General features: G+C 52.5%; 2 protein-coding genes and 1 long non-coding RNA gene across 7 annotated transcripts; all 3 read right to left on the bottom strand.

Annotated features, from left to right (window-relative positions):
• Positions 1-1,893: 1,893 nt before the first annotated feature.
• On the bottom strand, positions 1,894-9,099 carry LOC135290455 (serine/threonine-protein kinase PAK 3-like). Of its 5 annotated transcripts, XR_010353226.1 has the most exons (10): positions 8,805-9,096; positions 7,384-7,493; positions 6,978-7,095; positions 6,044-6,143; positions 5,423-5,619; positions 4,958-5,092; positions 3,282-3,426; positions 3,120-3,168; positions 2,889-3,029; positions 1,894-2,037 (listed from the first exon to the last, which is right to left on the bottom strand). XR_010353226.1 is itself a non-coding variant. In XM_064404374.1 (7 exons), exons 2-7 carry the CDS (start codon positions 7,425-7,427, stop codon positions 3,382-3,384), a joined length of 639 nt encoding a protein of 212 aa, XP_064260444.1. In that variant the 5' UTR covers positions 7,428-7,493; positions 8,805-9,096; the 3' UTR covers positions 3,074-3,381. The 5 variants fall into 5 exon arrangements, 1 of the variants encoding a protein (XP_064260444.1); XR_010353228.1 differs by lacking the exon at positions 3,120-3,168 and having other exon boundaries at positions 3,351-3,426; positions 8,805-9,099; XR_010353225.1 differs by having other exon boundaries at positions 3,120-3,426.
• Positions 9,100-12,203: 3,104 nt separating this feature from the next.
• LOC135291255 (rootletin-like) lies at positions 12,204-16,969 on the bottom strand. Its single transcript, XM_064405289.1, has 8 exons — positions 16,944-16,969; positions 16,192-16,330; positions 15,844-16,037; positions 14,394-14,521; positions 14,027-14,196; positions 13,130-13,201; positions 12,673-12,795; positions 12,204-12,227 (listed from the first exon to the last, which is right to left on the bottom strand). Exons 1-8 carry the CDS (start codon positions 16,967-16,969, stop codon positions 12,204-12,206), a joined length of 876 nt encoding a protein of 291 aa, XP_064261359.1.
• Positions 16,970-17,246: 277 nt separating this feature from the next.
• On the bottom strand, positions 17,247-19,877 carry LOC135291184 (uncharacterized). Its single transcript, XR_010354051.1, has 3 exons — positions 19,545-19,877; positions 18,723-18,760; positions 17,247-17,355 (listed from the first exon to the last, which is right to left on the bottom strand). It is a non-coding gene; the product is annotated as an uncharacterized LOC135291184 (long non-coding RNA).
• Between the last annotated feature and the right edge of the window lie 3,192 nt (positions 19,878-23,069).

Genomic DNA, 23,069 nt, shown 5'->3' with positions numbered 1-23,069 from the left:
CAACTTCTTATTGGTGCTGGAGTGCCCTGAGCGCTCGCAGGACCTCTTTGATTTCATTCTGGCATGGGGGTGCCATGACGGAGAAGGTGGTGCAGGGGCTGTTCCTCCAGGTGCTGGAGGCCTTGCCACACTGCAGCAGCTGTGGGGTCCTGCACCAGGAGGTCAAACCAGAGAACACCTGGCCATGGGACAGGCAAAACTGATGGACTTTGTCTCTGGCATCTACCTCCAAGACACAGTCCACCCAACACTTTGCAGGTGAGCCCACGCAGGGCTCCGCTCCTGGTGGGCCCCGGCAACCCATGGCCCAACCTGATTATGGCTCCAGGGATTGCTGCGTTTGCTGCCAGTTTGAGACACACCTATGAGCTACAGAGAGCTGCCTGTATGAGACAGAAGGAACGATCAGAAGAATCATCCCACCTTCTCTCGCTGCTAAACCAGTTCATCTCTTCCTCATAAAGACAAAGTGCAGTGTTTTCTGTGCATCCATGGCAGCTTATTGACCTGCAGAGCTGAGAGGCTTTTTCCCCTGCTGCTTTGCTACAGGCAGATTTAGCAGCACTATCTAACACGGAGATACACAGAGGCACCACAAGCAACTGACTTTGTGCCACTTAAACTCAAAGGGCACTAGTCTCCGCAGATGGAGATGGAAGAGACTCACACACTCCCTGTTTGCTCTGTTGATGCACACGTGGCCGGCACGGCTTTCGCGGATGGAGAATAACAAGGGACAGCTCCCTCAGAGCCCTGCAGCCCAGAGATCTGCAGGGCGCTATGAGCACCTGGCCTTATAGGTGACCAGTCTGGCTGGGATGGAAAGCAAGCACCAAATCCTCGCTGACTTCAGTGGCAGCAGCAGCAGTGCCTGCATCTGATGCCTAGGTCTGAGTCTGGGCTGGACAAAGGACACACACACGGCACATTGTCCCTGAAGAACGTGACTTTGGAAACACCCGCCTGCCACTGTCTGCCGTTGTTTGTGCTGGGGTGACACCAGCCTGAGGCACCGGGCAGCCCTCAATGCCAGCTGGGACTGCCGATGACAGGCCCTGGCCTCCGGGACCAAACGCAGGGGGAAGTCACTCTCCAGATGCAGCTTGCAGATTGAAAAGGTTGCTGTGAGCAGCCACCTCAAAGGGCAGACAAACGAGGCTCTCCTGCATTTTAGCTGTGCCACACAGCTGCACAGCCCTGGGCGGACACTGCGGAGCACAGGGACAACAGAAGGCACAGAAGAAGGACAAAGCCACTCAAGCACAGAGACTTTTCAGGACAGCTGAGTCCCAGACAACCGCAAGCGTGGTGTCACGCCCCAGTCCTTTTCTGTTGACAGAGAGCAGGAGCAGTGGGTGCTTTGCCTGGCTGGCCAGGGTCCTGCCCGCCGCTTTCCTCTCTGCTCTCCTCTACTGCCAGCAGACGTGCCCACCTTCTTGGTTCCACTTGCCGAGCCTCGTACCTATTAGCCACGGCCACCTGGGAGGAGGGAGCAGTCACAGAGGAGACGTGCCGGCTACACCGAGCAGGAAACAAAAGCTTCTATGTGCACAGCTGAAAGCCCGTATCTGCACAGGATGCTTAGGCTGCCCTGCTCTTCACTGGGTTTTGGCTGGAAATGCACTTTTTTGGCTGGAATTGCACTTTCTTCCTCATCCACAAGTCCAGGGCTGGGCAAAAACTGGCCAATGGGCAGCATTCCAAAGGCAGTGGAGGTGGGAGCTGATAAAGGAAGGAGAGCGTTCCCAATTCCAAACCACAGCAGAAGGCCCTTAGGAGGGACTTTCCATCTTTAAGAAGGAATGGCCAATTCAGAAGGGAACGTAGAGCCTTATTCCCTGGCTGATGAGGAAGGGAATCTTGCAGCAGGCTTGAGGGCGTACAGGACTTTTATTGTGAGTGCAGCTCCAAGCTGCCATTGCGGAGTGTAATCCTGAAGTGATCCTGGTCATGTCTTCTGCTTCCTGCATTACTTCACTGCACATTTCCTTTGTTTACATTTGAAAAGCCCTTCGAGATGGCGGGGGCCCATGGAATCTGTGGATGGAAGAATAGAAGTACAAAGAGTGAAAGATACAACAGCAGCATTAAACCAGCTGCACAGCCCATCAATTTCTCGGAAGTATTTTGTCTCCAATGACTGGCCACAAGTCTGGAGTCTAAAGGGAATCTAGGAAGCCAAGTGTTCTCATCACTTTGGCCAGACTAGCACACACACCTTCAACGGGGTCACTGGCTAGGTGGCAGCCTTCTGCTGCATGTGAAACAATCCCTGCTCTTGTCTTTACTGCACAGGGAAGCTCAGGCAAAACCCACCCATTCCCAGCTGCCCTCAAAGGCAAAAGGAACACCCAAGTGCTCCCTGGCTGCATTCAAGGTCCACAATGGATTCTCTAGGGAATCCAAAATGTCTCTCCCAATACCAAAGGGACGTGGAACATGTGCTCCAGTTCATGCTGAGGCACACCCACCATACACAGCTCGATCACACAAAGAATGCACAGGATGTACTCAGCAGCTTCAGGCACCTCCTCAGCTGCCTGACAGCCAGCCCGCTGCCACAGCTCTAGCCTGGCTCTGCAGGGGGCTTCCTATGGGACCTCCCTCCTTCTGAGACAAAGCTCTGGCTTTCCCATTCTCTTTGCGTCAGCAACGCCATTCCCACCTTCCTCAAACCTGCACTCCGGTAGCCTCACACCTGACCGCTCCTTTCCCTCCTGGCACAAAGCTCTCTCCAGCACTGTTTACCACGGGCCGGCTAAGAGCCAATGCCGCCCAGACAGACAGTGTTCCGAGAAACAGTGCCCATAAGGAGCGCAGAGCAGTCCAAAGCAACGCAGAAACTCTCTTTTCAAAGCCTTTGCCTTTTGGCTGGCTCTGCTTCGTACCTCTTCTCATTCAGCTTGCATGGTGGCAACTTCCTGCTTCGTCTCAAGCAGCCTTTCCTCCTGCTTCTTCTCTACCTCATCCAGGAAGTTTGCCCCTTGTGCCAGCAGCTGCTGTGCCTCCAAACGCTGCCCTTCCAGCTCCTGGTGAGGGGAGGAAGACACTTCCAATGAAATCCCAGCCAAGTTCCCCAACTAATCAGTGGAAACTTCATGCCTCGCAGCACCTCCCACCTGAAAAGTGCACATCAGTAGTGACTCTGTGGCCTCCAGCAATGCTGTCCTAAGCAGAAATGCAGAAGGAGGATCAGCAGGTGGGAGAAAAGGGGATGCCACCTTCCTTTCCTGCTCTGATGGCTGCCTGTTGCCTGGCCCCTCTCTCCTCAGGATTTCTACCTGCTCTCAGAGGCTCTGTTCTCCAAGTGCTCAGGTGGTCCTTCTCATCTCTTTTGCTTCCTGCATTACCTGGCTGCAGGGAGGACAGCAATCAAGGCTGTCAGAAGAGGCTTAAGAGAGGCTCCGCTGATTGCAGAAATGGATGCTGCCCAAGGGGAAAAAGAAACAAAACAAATCTAATTAAAAGAGACAAAGGAAAAAGGAAGCGTTATTTTCCAAACTGAGTTCCTAACAGGGTCAAGTTGGATTCCTCTAGTGCCCAGAAATAAACAGACATTGGACTCAAGAGCACCAGCAGCACATCTGCCTTCATGTGCAGCATGCTGCCATCACAGGCAAACACAGCCCAGAACTGCACTAGTCCATTCCTCATGGTGCTGTCACTTGCTGGGATTTTTGTCCTGGTACCACTGTGCGATTGCTTCTCGCTGTCCTAAGGATTTGTTCCTTTCAGGAAAGTCAACTTACAGACTTATTCAAGCACCTCTTTTCTACAGACATGGGCTATGTGAGTGAACAAGAGAGAAGTGGGGCATAAGGCATTCCTCAAGAGACTCCCAAGAGCTCTGAAAAATATTGATCCCAAGTTGTTCTCAGGAGCGCTGGAGATGCAGGTTTTCAGCAGCAAGCCAGGAGCAAGGACACAAGCAGCAGGGTGCAGATGTGCTCAGCTCTGGCTTGCAGGAAGAGCAGTGTCTGCCTCAGCACACCCCACCTCCTCCTGTGCCGGCCGGCATCTTCCTTCACAGCAGGCACAGCCAAGGAAGTGGCGCGGTCAGCAGCTCCTTGCCTGCCACCAAACCTGGCAGCAAAGCCACAGCCATTCTCAGCTACTTGACGGGGCCAGGCAGCACATGGGGCTGGCAAAAATCCTGCACAGCTGTGCCCGTTTGGCTGGCAGAAACCTCTAAGAGTGGGCCAGGAGGGACAAGCCGGTGCCCTCGGATGCTCACACTGAGCTCCTCAACAGCCCCCGTCTTCCCTCAGACCAATCTAAAACCGCTTGGCTGGGACTGCTTTCAATGTGTTCCTCAAGGCCCTGTCCCTGGCATTGCAATATTTCAGTGCCTTTGCTACCAGGAAAACCTGAATGCACCACCCAAGAGCAAAAGAGGGCCACAGAAATGAGCAGAAGGTGGGAGCTCTCCTCTGAGGAACGGCTCAGAGAATTGTGCTTGTTTAGCCTGGACAAGAGCAAGCTGCAAGGAGACTTCTCCGTAGTTGTAGGGGCTTCTAAGAAAGATGGGGACATATCCTTTAGCAGGGCTGATTGCAAGAGGACAAGGGGGGAACAGTTTTCAGCTTAAAGACACTCAATTCAGACTGGCTCTAAGGAAGAAACTGTTTACTAGGAGCGTGCTGCAACACTGGCACAGGCTGCCCAGAGAGCTGGCAGGAGCCCCAAGCCCGGCAACATTCAAGGTCCGCTTGCATGGGACACTGAGCAACCCGATCTACTTGAAGTTGTCCTTGCCGCTGGCCGGGGTTTTGCACTAGGTGATCTTCACTGGGCCCTTCTAACCTCAAGCAGTCTTGGATCCAGGTTGGGTTTCATTAGGAAAGCACCCAGAGCAGAGATTACTCTGTGGGAGGCCCATCTGATTCCCTGGAGTTTGGCCGAGGAGCAAAGCCTGGCAGGGAACAGCTGTTTGGCCCGCAGCCGCTATGCCTTGTACCTGCAGAAGTTCCTTGGCAGAGCCTCGCCTGTCCACATCCATCTGCAGGCAGCAGCCCAGAAATTCACACAAGCCAGGGGGTAGCCTGAGCTTGTGCAGGTCTGGTACCCCTTGCTTGCCTATCAGGAAGTTGGCCTGAAGCAAAAGGAAACATGAGACTCTACGTGATTCTGCCATATCCTTCAGTGCTCACCTAGACCCCATCTTTTAAGCTGCAGTCTGCAGTAGCAATTTCTTGCCTAGCAGATGCTTAGAGAGGAGCCTTCTGTCCCAAAGGAAAAAAGGCCCCAGTGCAGCCCCAGCTATACCAAGTTGCACCAGGTCTTGCCTTGACAGCTGATGTGAGCCCCAGGGACCTTTCTAGAAGTGGGTCTTGCTGGAAGCACTTCAAGCTCTGGGAATGGCATTTTGTCTGATGGACACGGAGGAGAAGGACACGGCTATCTGAGCGTATTTGCACCTTACCCTGTCACTGGTTTCCCGAACATAAGGAGGCTCTCCTGTGGCCATTTCTATTCCCACGATGCCAAGGGACCAGGTGTCCACTTTGGGGCCGTAAGGCTCTCTTCTCACAACCTCGGGTGCCATCCAGCAAGTGGTCCCGACCATCGACCTCCGTTTCCTCTGCTCAGGGCTGAGCAGAGCACAGAGGCCAAAATCAGCTGAGGAGAGAAACAAACACTGCTTCAAGTAGGAAACCAAGGAAAAGGGTTCCTCACTCTCAGCCCCAGAATGCAGTGCTGAATGGAGCTGGAAAAGCAGCTGGGCTCTCCTTGCTCAGGGCTGCAGCCAAGGACATGGGCAATTGTCCACTTAACAAGCCGCCCAGGATTCCCACCCTGACTTTTCCTCATTCCCGTGAACGTTTACACTGTAACTCACTCCCTTTGCAAGGAATACCCACAAACCAAAGTTACCCTGGATACCTTGTTGCTCTCTACACCACTCAGCACCTTACAGCTGTGCCCTGGGCTGGCAGAGTGCTCCCTGCCCTCTCCCCAGCGCCACTGCTGGGCACCGGGCAGCCTCTCCAAAGCAGCCCCACACCGCCTCCCCGCAGCGCTGCGCCTGACCAGGAATACCCACCCAACTTGACGGAGCCATCCCGGCCCAGAAGGATGTTGTCACTTTTGATATCTCTATGGATCACCTGGTTGGCATGAAGGAAAGCCAGGCCTTGCAGGCACTGCCAGGGGAAAAAGAAACAGGAGGCCAAAAGTTAGCCTGATCTGATTTCATCACACGCAAAAAGAAAGCTGCTGCTGAAGATGCACAGATCTCCAAGGAGCAGTGAGCGCTGCCCGGAGAAAGAGCTTGCTGCTGCAACACTGGGAGAGCAGGATCTTTCCAAGGGAAGGCACGTTAGCTTTTGAGGGGGAAACGTCAGTCCTTGTTGCTCCACACTGTCCCCTGCAAAGGCAGTCAGAATGAGCGCTGCTGCAGCGGATGCGCTCTCCCCGTCCGGACGACAAACAATGGTTTGCCAAAAGAGGAAAACGTCCCTGCCTTGGATACCAAGGGCATCACAGTCGGGCGGGAGAATGGAGGACAAGGCTTATACGGCTGCCTGGACAGCAGACTTGGAAGAAGCTGCTTTGTCACTTTTCAGCAGCAAGCACCATGCTGAGTGCCATGCCATCCTTTGGAGTGGAGACCCGTGACACATGAGTCGCTCTTTGGCTTTGCCTCTGGTTGAAAACTGGCACAGCAGCACCTTTGCCCTTACAGGCAAAGAAGGCAATGCAGAAAGGCTCTGGGCTAAGGCTTGGACAAGCAAAGTACAGAAGAGAAAAGAAAAAGTAAACAGGCACAGAGAGTTCAACACCAGTAGATAAGAGTAAAGAACAGACTACAGTAGGGGCAGGGACGCTGGCAGGCAGCTCAGTCCACATGCTCTTTCTTCTCTGGAGCATAAGCGCAACACAGAAAGGAAGCTCTGAACATGGAATCCCTCGCTTAGCGGCGCTTTCGAAGGATGAGCCTTGTGCAAGCCATCCCTAGCACGAGCAGGACCCCTTACCTCCCGACACACTGTTGCTATGTGTCCTACAGCCATCCTTCTCACGCTGACCACATCACCTAAGGAGCCTCCATCCATATACTCCAAGACCAGCAGGACAGCCTCATTGACAAGGTAGCTGCAAGATGAAAGCCACAGCATGGAGCTGAATGTGCACAGCTAAATTGCTGTACGGAAGAAAGGACTACAGCTGAGTTTTGTTTCCAGGTTTCTGAGATCAGACTTCAAGCTCTTTATGCCAGCAACCCCTCATGGCAACAAAATGCATTCTCCTCCCATGCCTGGTGAAGGGGTGGATTGATGTTCATCGAAAGATCCTTTTTCTGCCAGTGGCTAAAGAGCTTTTAAATCTTGGCCTTGCAAGTATGGAAACAAACATTCCCAGAAAATTACCAGGACTACTTACCTTTCTAGGTAGGTGACAATATTGGCGTTCTTATTTTCACTCATGACCAGGATTTCTTTCAGTACGTCCTCGCAGCCCTGGTGCTGGAGATTAAGTTGCTTTACAGCCACCTACGATGACATTGAAAACTCTTAGGGACAGAAATGACCAGAGCCTCTTTCTCCATGCACTCATGGGTCTGGATGCCTCGTCACCTTGGTAAAAGGGGACTCTAAACCAGCAACCACAAAGCGCTAACAGAACTCTCTGCACCCGCAGACTTCTCAAATAAGCTTTGTTTAGCACTACTACGATCATTTACACATGTTTAACAAGCCAAAAATAATTTTGCTCCTGTGAAGACAAATTGAAACCACTGGAAATATGTTAGCATTTCTAGGGGCTTTGGCCAGCGTTTCCCAGACGGCTGCCATTTCGATTGTGTGTCCAAGTAAACACACACATACATGACAGGGAAAATGCTGTCCAAAAAAGAACTCCAAAGCGACTCAAAGTAAAGTTACAATCCTAGCACATCCTAACTTCTTCAGTTTGGCTTTTGCAACTCTGAAGAACAATCTTGAACACGCTTTAGACTTGAAATTATTGAATGAGTTTAAAAATGACAAAGCCTTTCTGTGGTACACTACGGATGCGCCCCAGGTTAGAAGCACAGGGCTTAGGGCTTTCGGATGCCTCCTAGACCTCCCTCCAAGTGCACTTCCTGAGCGCAGCACTGCAGGTGGATAAGGAACTATCTTATCTAACTCCTTACTATTTCGGAAGATGGAATGTATTTGCTGAGAGCCACAAAGGAGAATTCAGGACCCTGAACTTTTAGCCCCAAAGAGCAGCAGGACTCCCCAAGACACCACCATGTCTGCTCAGTACAGATAGCATCTCTCTAGTGGAATGTTACCAACATGTGAACTTCTTCTCATTCATCTGTGCGTGTGTGTGTATGTTTTGGGGCTGGGGGGTGGGTGGGTGGGTGGGTTGTGTGTGTGTGTGTGTGTGTGAGCAAGGTTCCCTAAGGCTGAAAGGCAAAACTGTGCTCCAGACAAGATCTCTCTTTCTTTAGGTCTTGCATTGTATTTTGCATCAGAACCTCATGATGGAAAACAAAATATCTGTGTCTGAACCTGAGCTTAAGAGGAACCGGTGTGGAATGACAGCTCTTGCCATCAGCTGCTCTATGCATATTTATCCGGCAAATGGAAGCTAGCATGTCCTTCTCTGAAAGACACCGCTGCCATCGTCGCATTCATTCATTCAGGTAGGAAGGACAAAGTTTGTCCAAAATGCACTTTGCAGCCTGCCTCTAGACAGACGGCTTCTGTGGGACAGCCTTTGCAGCAAAGACAGGCGGCCCAAAGCTCTGGCCCCAGACCACATCACAAGGGAAAGCACTCAAGAGCTGCAAAATCTGCATGGGCACTTACCGCTTGTCCTGTGGCAGCGTTGAAGGCCTTATAAACAATTCCAAAACCCCTAGGATGAGAGCAGTGCAAAAACAGAGAAGTTGTTCAGTGCTGAGAAGCAAAAGGCAGCGCAGGCAGGAGCTCTCTGCTGCCTGCAGTCTCTCTAAAACACTGGGCTTTGTCTACTCTTCAGCCAATGGCACAACAGCCCAGCAGCCCTCAGCCATGCAGAATGTCCAAGCGAAAAGCTGGCTCACACAGGAAGAAAAAGGGCTGCTAGAAATCTCCAATGTACATGCTAGATTATGCATGTGGGGGAGTTTGCTTTGCCTTGTCCTTCTTGTGTCTGTGCCTGTGGCTTGCCTTGGCAGGCAATGAAACACACAGTCCTGCTGGGCCTTCTCACCGCTCTCTTTTGATCCTACCTGCCCAACTCAGCCAACGCCACACAGCCTTTCTTATTTTCCTGACCACTGAATACTGTTTCTAGTAAAGTACTACTAAGAAATGCTACTGAGAGCTGTTATCAGGTGATAAGCTGCTCTCTCAGGCTTTCCTACCTTCAGGAGTGTGGCCATACATACAAAAGCATGTCTCCTGGGAAAAGAGGCAAACTGGTGCCCCATTTTTGAGGGACAAGAGGACTTCCAGGTCCTGCTCCTTGAGGCAGCCAAGACATTGTCAGCATCCAGTTTTCTTTGATGATGCCTGGTACTGCCTCAGCACTGAGACAGGGACAATCTGGAGCCAGGCTCTGAAGAGGCTTGCAGCTTGCCTGACTTCCCACGTGCTATTGCACCACCAAAATTCCTGGCCCATGGTTCTGTAGAAGTAAGCGTGGCTGCACTCACCCACTGCCAATACGTTTCCATCCGGTGTACTTCTTTTCAGGATCTCCCACACTCACCACACGCCCTGAAAGAAACAAAATGCAAGAAGCACACTTGAAAACAGAGATGCTGACTTCCAGGAGATCTGAAACCCAGCTCCACTCTCTGGGGCTCTGAGCAATTTATGGTCACTCGTTTAACCTCAACAAGAACAACAAGAAGAGCAGCCCCAGCAAGACAGGCAGCTCTGCAGCACAGCTGGCCTGCACAGAGTCTGATTCTCCCACACTCTTTTGAAGGATTGTCTTGAGGGGAAACTAAGCCCACGGAAAAACCATCCGAGCAGACAGAGAACAGAAGAGAACAGGCACCAAGGCAAGTGGTTGTCACCTACAAACAACAAGGAGGGCTGAAGAATTGGGAGCCTTCACTTTCTTGGCAAGAAAGACTCTCTTGTGAGATTGAACCAAAGGTTCCATACTTCCATACACTCTGGAATCTGGGATGAATTCTTATCAACATCTGCTTTTTTGCAGAGCAGAAAGGATATTGCAAAGTGAATTCCAGGAGAGGAGGGGATTTTCTCTTCCTCTCAGCAGCTTGCCTAAAGAATGCCTTGGCATTTTTAGAGAACAGCAGCTCATGCTACATCAAAGAACAATGGCTGTAAGAATTAGAACCCTTTTCATTTAGGAGCAGGCTCAGTTCTGAAGACCACTTTGCCTGTCCCACATTTAGTGAAGAACGACAAGTGCTGGTCTTCAGTGTGGGCTGCAGCAGTCACTGGCACTGGACTTGGCCCCTTGAACAGCACCCACGTGCCCCATCTTCCCAAAGGGCACAGCCCAGACAGGTAACAAGGACAGTGCCGCTGCTCAGGCGCTGCCGTGACACAGGCACCTGCACAAATGAGATGCTGTTTCTCTCACCAGTCCAGGTGGCAGCTGCAACCTCACAGCTGAGGAAGGCTCCAGCCCCTGCAGTCACAGCAGCCATCAGTGGCAGGGCAGCTATGACAAAAAGCTTGGCAAAGCCCATCAATGGCCACTGACAAGCACTATGGGGGAGCCAGAGGCAGACCCAGCTCCGTTCCGAGCTGTTGACCTTACTCAAGACAGAACATGATTGTTTTTGTGCTCAGACCCACGGAGGAGTCGATCAATCCACCTTTTGTCCCAGCAGCTGATGGCAGACACTGAGTAAACTGGGCTCGGTTCTCTACCTGACGGGTATTCTCTGACAGCACTGCACTGGCAGCTATTACTAGCTGTAAGAAGCAACTCAGTTGTACTGCAGAGTCACTAAGGCCTTGGTGTGCTTTCCTAGAGTGCAGGAATCTGTGCAGGGAAGGAGGCCAATGCTCCCTATTCCAAGAATATTTCCCAGCTGAGCATTAGCAGTGACAAAGTGCCTGGCAGCGGAGGAATATGCAGCAGAGGGGCTGCAGGCTTCCTCCTGAGAATTGCCAGCAGGGCACTTTTATCTGACCATGCCACATAGATGTGTCTTTTTGATGCATCTTCCTAAGCATACCACTAAAATTCCCAACAGGGATTGTAAAAATCTTGTGCTGGATTTCTTCTTGTGGGGACATTGAAAGCAATTCTTCATCTCTGACAGCTTGGGATTGTTCCAAGAATGTAACTTTTTAATTTATGGGGCAAACTGAAGAGACCTCTTCCAATCTTCTTTGTGCTGTCACCTGATGTTCTCTTCAAGGAGGTCAGGCTAGTGGAGAAATCTTATCAAACCCAAACTGTGGAAGGAATAGTAGAAGTACTAACACTCATAAAAAAGCCCACTAGCATTCAACTAGCCCCACAGCCTATCAATTTCTCGGAAGTATTTTGCCTCCAACGACTGGCCACAAGTCTGGAGTCTAAAGGGAATCTAGGAAGCCAAGTGTTCTCATCACTTTGGCCAGACTAGCACACACAACTTCAACGGGGTCACTGGCTAGGTGGCAGCCTTCTGCTGCATGTGAAACAATCCCTGCTCTTGTCTTTACTGCACAGGGAAGCTCAGGCAAAACCCACCCACTCCCAGCTGCCCTCAAAGGCAAAAGGAACTCCCCAAGTGCTCCCTGCCTCCCTCCAAGCACAACACTGGCTTCTCTAGGGAATCCAAAATGTCTGTCCAAACACCAAAGGGAGGAGGAACATGCGCTCCAGCTCATGCTGAGGCACACACACAGTAACACACTGCTCGATTGCACAAGAAATCCACGGGACGTACTCAGCAGCTTCAGGAGCTGCTTCTCTCTCTCCTGGCTTGAGCCGCGTGAACTGCTCATGCTCCGGTTTCCAGGCTGCAGACCGGAGGCCTCTTGGCAGGATGCTGCTGCTGCGGCACCTTTGATGGGGGATCCTGCGTCCATCTGGGACAAGAAATTTGTTTGTGTCAGAAAGGTGCCTGGCAGGGATGCCCCAGATACAGCATTTCAAAGGCAAGCCCATAGCAACAACACTGGTGTTAGGCTGCAAGCTGAGCTGTCAACTCTTCCTCCTTCAATCAAACCCAAACAAGCAGTCAGAGACTACAGCTTGTCACAGGCAGCCGTAGTAGAGACCGTGAAAGGGAAAGGCCAAGGTTACACTTCACCCTCTTCTGAGGACTGCATTCAGCATGGACAGGGACAACTTGTTCAGAATCTGTGTGGCTCACCATGCTCACCTGAACAAACGCCGCAAAAAACAAAGGGAGCACTAAGAGGCCAGCAGAAATACATTCAGAGGACTGCTGGCCCACCAAGCAAAGCACTAGCCCTGCTACCCAGGGCAGCAGCTGACATTCAGGGGCCCAGGAATTGTTCTACCATCACACCCAGTGTTTTCTCTCTTCCCGTCTCAAAAGCACTTCTATTCAGCCACTTCTTGCTGCTTCTGTACCCAGCTCTAACCCTTCCATTATAGCTCTTCTTCCTGCTGCTCAGAGCTAGAGCCTGCCAGGCTCTGTGCTTCCAGTGCCTGCAGTAGTCCTTGCCTCCCCTTTCCTGAGACCTCTCCGGTTCATGCCCCCATCAGTGCCCTTCCCTCTGCTACCTGCCTAGTCAGGCTCACCTGCCCATTCTCCCGCTCCTCAGTCAGCTCCTGCCTCAGCTGCTCCTTTTGGCTCAGCTCTCTCTGCAGCTGGCACACCCTGGCTAACAGAGCAGCCTTCTGACGCTGCTCTTCCTGCAGGAGCTGCACACAAATGAAGAGAAGACAGCTTTAAACTTCCCACACACCACTTGATTGATCAACCAAGACTGATGTGCTCCCGCTTTCCAAAAGCTTTTTGTCCTCATTCTCGTATCATATCTAAAGGGCCAGCTAAGAGACAATGCCTCCCAGACAGACAGTGTGCAGAGGAGCAGTGCCCATAAGGAGCCCAGAGGAGTCCAAAACAGCACACAAACTCTCTCTCCACACTCTGTGCCTCTTGACTGGCTCTGCTCAGTAGCTTTACTTGTTCAACTTGCATGATGCCAAATTTCTGCTTCATCTCAAGCAGCCTTTTCTCCTGCTCCCTGGGTACCTGTGCCAGGAAGTTAGCCCGTTCCTCCAGCTGCTCCCGAGCCTTCACATGTTGTTGGTCCACTTGTCTCTGCTGATGAGGAGAAGAGATACTTCCAGATGAAGTCCCAGCAATGCTCCCCAAAGAAAGAAATGGAAGCTTCATCCCTCCAATAAGCCCACCCCCCACCTGAAAAGTCCACATTACTTGTGACTTTGTGCCCTCTAGCAATGCTGTTCTAACCCAAAATGTAGAGGGAGTGTCAGCAGGTGGAGGGATGGAGATGCCACCTTCCTTCCCTGCTCTGATGGCTGCCTGTTTTCTGGCCCCTCTCTCCTCAGCATTTCTGCCTCTTCTCAGAGGCTCTGTTCTCAAATTCTCCCTGCCCTTTCATCAAGGAAGAGCTGCAGATGCACTGCAGGACGAGGACGAGGCCAGCACGTCGATCAGCCAAGTCACAAGGCAGGCCACCAGCTGAAATACCGGCAACACGGGGCCTCTTGCATCTGCTTCAGGCCCAAAGGGCAAACCTCTGTCCACCACGGGAGGACAGAAAGCAAGGAACCCAGCTGCTGGGACTGCACTTGGCAGCAAGGTCAGCAGCCGTCTGCTGCATGGCACAAGGCTGTGGGGAAGATCCTGCCCCTTCGCTGCCATGCTTTGGGGGGCAACCACCCAGCCTCCTGGGGAACTTGGCTGATGCCCATCCTGAACCTGTGGCTGCATATACCATCCCAGCACTGGCCTCTGGCTCTTCACAGGCCTTCAAGTCTGAGCCCTTGGAGCCCTCTGCTGCCTGGCTCAGCCACGTGTGGCCTACAGCAGATGCTTGTGGCCATGTCACATACTCAGGCTGCTCTTCTGCTAAGCCAGCCCAGCAAACCTGCCTGAAATCTTCAGGTGGGTATTGTTTCTTACCAGTTCTTGCACCAGCTTCCTTTTCTCCTCTTCCTGAGCAGATTGCCAGAGTCTCAGAGCCTTGCCGCACTGCTCTTCTGCCCAGCGGAGCTGCTCAGCCATGTCTTCACATTGCTGCTGGCTGAGAGCTCTTACAGCCAGCAGCTCACGACGAAGGCCCCTCACGTCCTCTGCAAACATGACACACGGCAGCAGTCAGACACTGCACAAGCAGAGGAAGCTGCTGACTTTAAGCCCTTTCTCTTTCGGGCAAGGAGGGACCTGCCCTCAGCTGCTTCTCTCCTCAGAAGCCTGCGCACCCAGCTGGCTTTGCAGCAGCTGCACTGGGCAGGGCCATCACCAGAAACAAAGCGCACAAGGCTCTCACCCAGTATCGCCTCCTTGGCCTGCGTGGCCGTGCGCACTTGGGCTTCCACACGGCTCCTGGCCATCTCCAGCTCCGATATGCGCTGCTGAGCCTCCAGCAGGCTGCTTTGCAGGCTCTCCTTCTCCGACCTACAAGTTGTGAAGATGAAGAGCAATTGTTCTTGGCACACAGGGATAGTTTCTGCATAAGATGTGCCTTGAGATCCCTCCACCTTAGTATGGAAAATGGAAACTCATGGAAACTCAGATACAGCAGCACTCTTTTACCGCTTTACATAGCAAAGCAGGCCCCTGCAGGTGCCTGGGCAGCCTTTCCTCATGACCTAGCCTGGCTGAGTTTGGTCTCAGCAGCCAAAGCTGAAATTGCTGTTGCCTGACCTATCACACACGGGCGTGCCCGCCAAGTATGTGCAAAGGAACAAAATCCCAGCCTCTCTTCTGAGCTCATCAGCACTTCCAAGTCACTCGGCAGGTGCAGGACAGAGCAGTGCTCTCCTGGCTGACTCCTCAATGTTTCATGCCATTCATAGTGTACTTCTAGGTACTTTGTTGGCCGGGCACTCTCTAAATAAAAGGGATAAGGGAATTCACCAAATGATATAGCGAAATCTCCAGCTTCTAGAAGGATGAGTAGTAGGAAAGCAGAACTAGGTTTTAATCTCCACAAGAACTCTCACGGAGGAGGGAGGGACAGATATCCCGCCAATTAAATGCCTGCAATTTGATGAACAAGACCACTTGCTACCTTCATTGTTGGCTAACTGAGCCAACAGTGCCCAAATATCTTGGCACTCTTTAAAAAGGAAAAAGAACCAGCCAAAGGGGACCTTGACAGGTTAGAGACGTGGGTGGGTGAGTGGGCAAGAATCAGTGCTCAGCAAGAATCCCCAGACACTGTCAAGAAGTCACAAGACCTTTCCCTTCTGCTGCTGCTGCTGCTGTTTGTAAGCAGTTCTAGGTTCTGCACCATCCTTCACAAGAGTGAGCTCTGCAGGGTCTCAAGGTTTTCAGCATGACCCTCCAGCTTCACCTGAAGCGTCACGGCCCCACTCACATCATTCACATGTAAGAGCTTTGAATTCTGAAACTCCCATGACAAACTACTTGGCAAGGAAAGATTGATGGTCAGATGCACCGAAGGAGAAAGCAATACCACAGGGAAACTTCCGGTTTCAGCAACCTTCTGCACAGTTTCCCTGCTACTCAATTCAGTGCCAAGCGGCTTGCTTTGCATTTGTCACAGGAATGTGCAAGGGGTCCCAAGCAGGCACCCAAAAAGAGCTTTGAGAACTTGAGCTGACAGAAAAATAACATTCAGATCACAGTAGCCTTTTCTTTTTGCTCGTGTCTCTTTGCTTCCCTGCCAGCAGGCAGTAAATCTTCATGCTCAGCACCTTTGTAATTCCAGACCTTCAATGATGTCCCACCCAGAGTCTCCTCCCTGCCTTTACCTGGCCTCTGCCAGCTGCTCTGAAAGGCCTCGTAGGTCCCGCTCCGTGGCTGCCAGTCGGGCTTCCAGGGCAGCGTTCTCTTGCGCCAGCACCGCCTTCTCTCTGCACACCTGGGACAGGGTGTGCCCTTGGCGAGAGAACTCCTGGAGCACCTTCTCCAGGCCCCTGTGGGCTGGCCGCTGCCGCCGGCAAACCTGGAAGTGGGGGGGGACACCATTTTTCAAGAGCAACAACAACAACAACAACCCAGTCGCAGTCTTAGCTTGCTGCCAGAAGCAGCGTTCTGGGGGGTCTTGCTAGGACTAATCCCTCTCCCACAGGTGCATCCTAGGAACAAGGTGAGCGTACCTTTGGCACAGCCAGAGGAACCGCTTCCTTCAGCAGATCCCTCTGAGGCTGCCGTTCCTCTGCTGTCTGTGCCGCCACTTCAGAAGCCCTCTCTAGTGAGGAGTGGCGCTTTCTCTCAAACGCAGCCAGCTCCTTCCATCTATGGCAAGCAGACAAACAAGCCTTTAATTGCAGCACAGTCTCCTTGCAAAACCAGGACTGTATACCAAGTCCCACACAGGGCAGTCTCAGGGCCTTCCCACAGCCCTCTGCTTGCACCTCAAGAGAATGCTGCAATTCCCTGCCTAGACCAGCATCTCTCTTTGTTGTTCATGCAGGTGAAAGAGTCACCACTGAGCAGGTCAAACAAGCTTCCAGAAGCCACAGAACACTTCCAGAAAGCTCAGGTACTCTCAGCGTAACTGCTTCCGGCCTGCTAGGTCTTATGCTCCTTTCTGATTACAGTGGATACTGGACTTGCCAAAGTTCTTCTTTGGCTAAGACATGCTTGATAAGCCCAGGTGACTCCTCCCACAATGACTCTAGCTTTCACTAGTGAAACAAGGGAAGAGCCTTGCAAGCTCTATCTTGGGGAGGAGGTTTGGACGATTTTCCAATCCACGTATCTAAGGATGGTTTAGGCTGGCAGAGATCCCAGGAAGCCTCCAGCCCAGTCTTCAGCTCCAAGCACTTGGGGTCAGCATTGGGACAGGCTGCTCAAGGCTCTATGCAGCTGGGGCTTCTGAATTTCTGGGGGTGGAATCTGCACAAGCTCTCTGAGGCGCTTGTTCTGCTGCATGATTGCCTTTGCAGGTCAATGCCCTTAAGCCCAGCCTGAACCTCCCTTGCTTTCACTCGGGTCCACTTCAGAAAGCTTTTTGTCAAGGTTTAAGAAGTGAGTGCCAGCAGGCAGCTGTGCTCTACGCTGGTCAGCAGCCAGACCTGCCCTGGGCTGCCTTCCCCAGTCTGAGCTGAGCAAGTCCAACAAGGAGAAAGCTAAATTGCTTCTTTGACACTGGGCCTCCTAAAGCCCAGCAACGCCCACCCCTGCTCAGAGAAAGTGAGAAAGCTCAACACACACCTCAACTCCTGAGCACCACGCACTCGATCTGTGCTCTCCTGCCCCTCCGCCTTTCCTGCCTGGGCCCAGGAGTCCTGACTGGCAAGGACCTCTCCTAGCGGGACCTGCAAGGAATAGGCAGGGAAAAAACACAAACAAGCAATAAGGAGCAGGGCAGTTGGCTCCTGAGAGCTGGCAGAAGCAGCAAGAGAGACACAGCTCACCTGAAGGCAAAAGCTGTTGTGTGGGGCTGTTTATGTGGTATTGATGTGGTGTTTATGTGCCAACTAACCCTTGAGTTGCTCTGAAGTGTCTGAGTAGAAGCAGGGAACATTTCCCTGCTCAGCTCTGGTCAACTGACTTCCCCTCGGGGTTTCAGGCCTGTGAGAGCAGCCAATAGGAACTGCATTCCAGCCCTTCACAGACAGACCTTGTCTCTGCCATGCAGAGCTGCTCAGGAGACTTCTCAGCAAACCTGGCTCATGTCAAAGTTAAGGGCGTAGTCCAAGCTGTGACTGTAGCTGCCTAGATAGGGCGTGGAGAGGGGTGGGTCCCTGCAGGCAACAGCGGCTCCTCTGCACCCCACAAGGCTGTGAACTGCGTCTTGGGACCTCTCTCTGTGCTGGCAGCAGGGAGCCTGCACAGACTCTGTGCACAAAGGGGCTGGCCTTCACACCAGTAGCACTAAAGGACATCATGCTAGTGCTTCTTTGACACCAAGGGATGTTCACAGTCCCTGTGAGAGTGCCAGGAAAATGATGTCTGCATGTGAATTTTCCCTAGGGCCAGTGGCTGGGCTGAAGAGTGAGCTCATGGCAGGACTCCAGCCCACAACATCTTCAGCCACAAAGGGCAAGGGCTGCCTGCTCAGAAACTTGCAGCTCTGCACTGCACCAAAGCTTTGCACTCAACCAACCAAAGCTGCCACTGATTGGTGCACGATACTCAGGCCCTGGATCGACAACACCCGGAGGATTGTTGTCCTTTGTGTCCCCATTAGCCTCTGGAGGAAGAGAGCCAGCCAGAGGAGCTTCTGCCACTGCTGTGGTGCTCTGCAGACAGGCAGCAGCATGCGGGACAGGGAGTAACCTGCTTTTAGAACCTTATTTCTCCTGAGCTCTACGCCCAGCTGTCCTAGAGCAGAAGTCATGAATTTGGATAAAAGTGGGATGCTCAGTCATTAAACCTCAATTCAAGTGCTCAATTGAGACTAATGTTGAGACAGGACTGCACATGCATCTGAGGGAGATATTTCAGGCTGGCTACAATCAGCATGTGGCCTCCTGTCTGCAAAGCTTGACTTTCATTAGTTAAAACCTCTTCAGTGGAAAAGGAGGAAATGGATGGAATCCTTCTGGTAGTGTTCATGCAGACGTTGACGTGGACTTTCTTTCGGCCTGCCAGGCTGGCACTCTACTGCAACAGGCCAAGCCCACAGCTTTCTCCACAATCTTCAGACACCAGGCATGTCAAGGGTGCCCGTCCCACTCACCGAAGGGCGTGCTTGACTCCTTCCACCTCTGAGGCGATCTGCCGGGGGCAAAGGAAAATGAATCAGGGGCTGTTAGAAAACTGTTTGTGCTGAGGAATTCCACAGCACAAGTCCACGCAAACAGAGAGCAGATTCCCTTCACAGCATCACTACAGGAGCAGCACTTCTTTAGCACAGCAAGACTGCAGGCCAATAGCCTAGGCTGTGTCTACCTTTTGCTCGGCTTTGCCACTAAGTAACTAGAAACTTGGCCCTGAGGATGCCAATTGTTCCTTAGCAGTCAGTGCCTACACTGGAGCTCATTGTCCGGCCTACAGCTAAAGCAGCTTTTTTCTCCTCTCTTTCCTGGACTTGCTTTTTCTTTTTGTCAATGGCATGCAGCATGTCCCATGCGGTTGCTGTAACCAATTCCCCACAAAAGCTTTCACCACACCACTCTTAGCACTTGCAGTTCTGTTGGGACACAGCACAGGCCCAGCTCTGGGCTTCAGGAGCACACACCAAGTGCTCGGCACTTTGCGCTTCAGCGCAGAGCCAATGGCTCTTGGAGCACACAGAGGGGGTCCAGTAAGACAGGCACATCCTTTAAGGATGGAATGCAGAAGAAAGATGCTTTTCCTCAGGTCTGGAGAGAACCGCACAGTTTTTAGAAGGACACCTGCAAAGCTCTCCCAGTTTGCATGTTCGAGGTTCCTACACCCTGCTGGGCAAGACACACCCCCTTTTCAGCTGAAGCTCTTGACAGGACCTTTGCCAAACATATGGCATCTTTATGCCATTTCTGTTCCAACGTGCTGCCCCAAGAAAAACTCTTCTATTTACCAGCCAAACGACGAAGAGCTTTCCGAGAAGCCGCCAATGAGAAGGCGCTGCTGACTGCTCTACGGACTGCCTCCATCCTTTGAGCAGGGCTGCTCGAGTCCGTAGGCCGGGAAACAAAAATAGAAAAAACCCCACTTGCACAAGTCCTGAGACTGTGCAAGTAAAAAGGGCAAAACAGGACACCTGCACGAGTCCACGGACTCTGCAAGAAAATAGAGAAACAGAAGGACACCCGCTGTAAGCTGAGAACAGCTGAGTCGAGGTGATCCTCCTGCAAGGAGCACGCCAAGAGCTGCTCTGCACGCTGAGCCTTGCGGGCACCAGGAAAACCTCCTGCTGACAACGCTGTGACGTGGCAGCCCTCTGCTGACATCACAATAGCAGCCGCTCTGGCTTGCTCTGTGAATTCATGCATAGCAACCAAACCTGCTCTAGGGCTCACACAAAAGAAAAGCCCGGAAAATTCTCCTCTGACCCAAAGCAGCACAAAACCCCTTGCAGTCCATAACCCACAGCTCCAAGGATCCCAGAGTAACACAAAACAGGCACCAAGCCCATACACCCTGTATGCCAAGCTGAACTCTGAGATAGAGCCAGCATGTGAAGAAACCAAAGGCAACGTGCCCTTTTGGCCAGCAGCGCTTCTGACTAAAACCAAGAACAGCTGCTTAAATGCTGTGGATGAAATCATGCTTTGCTAATATCCTGGAGAATTCCCTCCATTGGAATGCCTGTCATTCCCACCCCTTTGCTGCATGGCTAACATCAACCAGCAAACTGTAGGGCTTGCTGAAAGAAGAATGATAGCTAAGTGGGGAGAAAAAGCCAAGGAACCAACGTGCTGCACACACAGCACACCGCTGCTGCACAGTTAGGGCACCTCAAAGAAGCCTTGGGGGCCTGTGCCTCACCTCTGGCAGCTTCCCTGCAGTATGCATCTGGGAGTCACAGGCATCTGACTCTAATGGACACACAGAAAGAAGCAAAAGAACCTTCCATCCCAATGTGGGACAATGTAGAAGCTGGTGGGGGGAAGAAAGCAGTGCACCAAAATGGGCAAGTCCCACCCAAAAGGCAGTCATGAGGCAGAGACCAAATCACTCAGCTGGTGGGCACACCTTGGGAAGGCAGGCTCAGGAAAACAGAGCAACCACAAGCCTTCCAAAGTTTGGAAGCTTCCTTCGCCCTCCTCTCCTCTCCTCTGCCTTTGAAACCAGGTTTTTCTTCTCCCTCCTAAAAATACCTTCTTGAGCATGGACAGCCAGTGCCTGGAAAAACCACCAGGTCTCAGTTAAAAACTACAAAGAATGGAGAAAGACCTGGGCTTTTCTTGTTTGCCTGCTTTTGCAGCCGTGCTAGAATTTGGGAAGGGCTCTACACAAGTCCAGGTGTTTCCCAGCCCCACGACCAGCTCTGGCATGAGCCCAGCAAGTGGAGTGGAGAGAGCAGCTGGTCAGACGCCACATGTGACATCTGGGAGGCTGCATGTTGTCCTGATGCAAATTCCCTCTGCCTGTCAGACTGAAAGTCAGGACAATTCTCAAGGAATGCCTGATTAGATGAGGAATACCTTTGGATCTACAGACCCAATATTTGTGCCTTACTGGTCTCATAATGCCAAGGCATTAAAATGTTCCTGGGTGGCCTTAATTTCCTCTAGGTTAAGAGATCAGGGAATAGTTTCAATCATGCACTGCTTACAAAACAGTCCCCAGAGCCATGCATACCGTTTTCTGCCCACCATTCACAAAACACTGCCGTTTCCTCAAAGCAAAGCAACACAAAGCTCTAGCAGGCTGCCCCACCCCAAGAGTTTCCAACCACCTTTTTCCTCTACTATCTATGTGCTATGTTCTCAGCAGAAGTGGTTTTTGCCAGCACGGTGGACTCAGATCATTCATCCATGTGCAACAGCACGTGCTGGTGCTCCAGCCTGAGAGCTGGAAGTCAGGAACTTGGGCACCTGTGCTTTGAGATGCAACAGCAGCCAGAGAATGAGGCTGAGGGTGACAGCTTGGGGACGAGGCTGGCCCAGCAACAGCATGGCACACAAGCTGTGGAGGAGACACTGTCTGCATGACAGCCCTAATGACGCCATGCAAACCCCCACGGATTTACTCATTTATTGGACGCTGGTTGCTCTGCATGTATGTCTGTACTGCTGCCTTTCTAACCTTTGGGAAATGGTCAGAGCTAGCAGGATTCACCCATTATCAGGAGCTGATGCAGCCTGGGAACCTGCTGATTTACAGAGGCTTCTGGCTTTCCAGGTGAAGCCAAGGCAAGCCCTGCTGCTGCTGCTGCTGCTGCTGCTGCTGCTGTGGGAGAGAGCCCCAGCTGGGCAGGGATGGCACCCGTGTGCCACGGGCTGTTTCTCCTTGCAGAGCTGGGCGGTGCTTTTGAGGCAGTAATGACAGCTGGTGGGAGAGAGAAGGGATCTTTTCCTGCACCAGCACTCGTGGATGCACTAGGGCCACCTTCAGGGGAGACTTTTGGCCCCACAAAGTCAAGCAGAGGGACACAGCTGGAAAAGGCTTCCTTTGCAGCCTTCTTTGCTCCTGGAAAGAAGGGAGCCGAGTGAGAGGACGGGCAGCAGGGCCCGATCCCGGCCCGGGCCTGCAGGGAGGGGCGGCTGCCGCTGGGCGGCGCCATGGGCAGGGAGCGCCCCTGCGCGGGGCGGGCGGGGCGCCATGGGCAGCCGCCAGGGGGCGCCCGGGGCGGGGCGGGGCCCCTGTGTGAGGGGGAGAGCCTCGGGCAGTGCGGAGCCACAAACGGGACTGTCCGTCCGCAAGGCACAGCGCCAGGGCAAAGCACAGCTCAGGCGCAGCCTGACCAGGAAGGGAACGCTCCCGTGCACTGCTAGGTGTTTTGATTGCCAGTCCTGCGCTGAGCTGGCAGGCCACAAAGCCTCCTCAAGCACCGCTGCCTCCTCTCCAGGCTTCCTGCACTTCCTTTGCTGACAGGGTCCCAGCAGCCTGGCTGCAGGCAGGCTCAGCTGATGTTACAAAGCGCTGCTGTCCAAAAGAAAAAAAGACAAAAGGCAAACCAGAAAGGAGCTTTTTGTTGCCAGGCTGAATTCCTCACAGGCGGAGGCAGGATTCCTCTTGTTCCCAGAAAGGTGCAGAAAATGCGCCCCGTACATTCATGTCTATGACCAGGCTATTGCAGGTCAGCGTGACTCACAATCGTTACCCAGGTGTCTTCAGCTGGTTGGGATTTTCCCCTGAGAGCAACCTGAGAATACTGCTTGCCGTCACAGGCCTTTGATCCTTCCAGGAAACTCCACAGACCCATTTAGCTTCCTCCTTTCTAGGACATGGCCTGGGTTAACTGCCAAGAGGATGAGCAGTGTAAGCCGTTCCTCAGCAAATGCCAATCCCCCTAAGAAATGTGGATTCCAGTGGGATTTAGGCCCGAGTGCTGTTCTCAAGAGCACTGAAGTTCAGGGGATCAGCAGCGAGACAAGAGCAGGCAGCTTGGCAGGCCTCCACCATCTCCAGCACTCACCTGCCTTGCAAATTGCTC

This window comes from Passer domesticus, chromosome Z, assembly GCF_036417665.1.
Source record: "Passer domesticus isolate bPasDom1 chromosome Z, bPasDom1.hap1, whole genome shotgun sequence".
Taxonomy (NCBI): Eukaryota; Metazoa; Chordata; class Aves; order Passeriformes; family Passeridae; genus Passer; species Passer domesticus.
The sequence above is the reverse complement of the archived record's forward strand: the minus strand, read 5'-3'. Positions and strand labels throughout refer to the sequence as shown.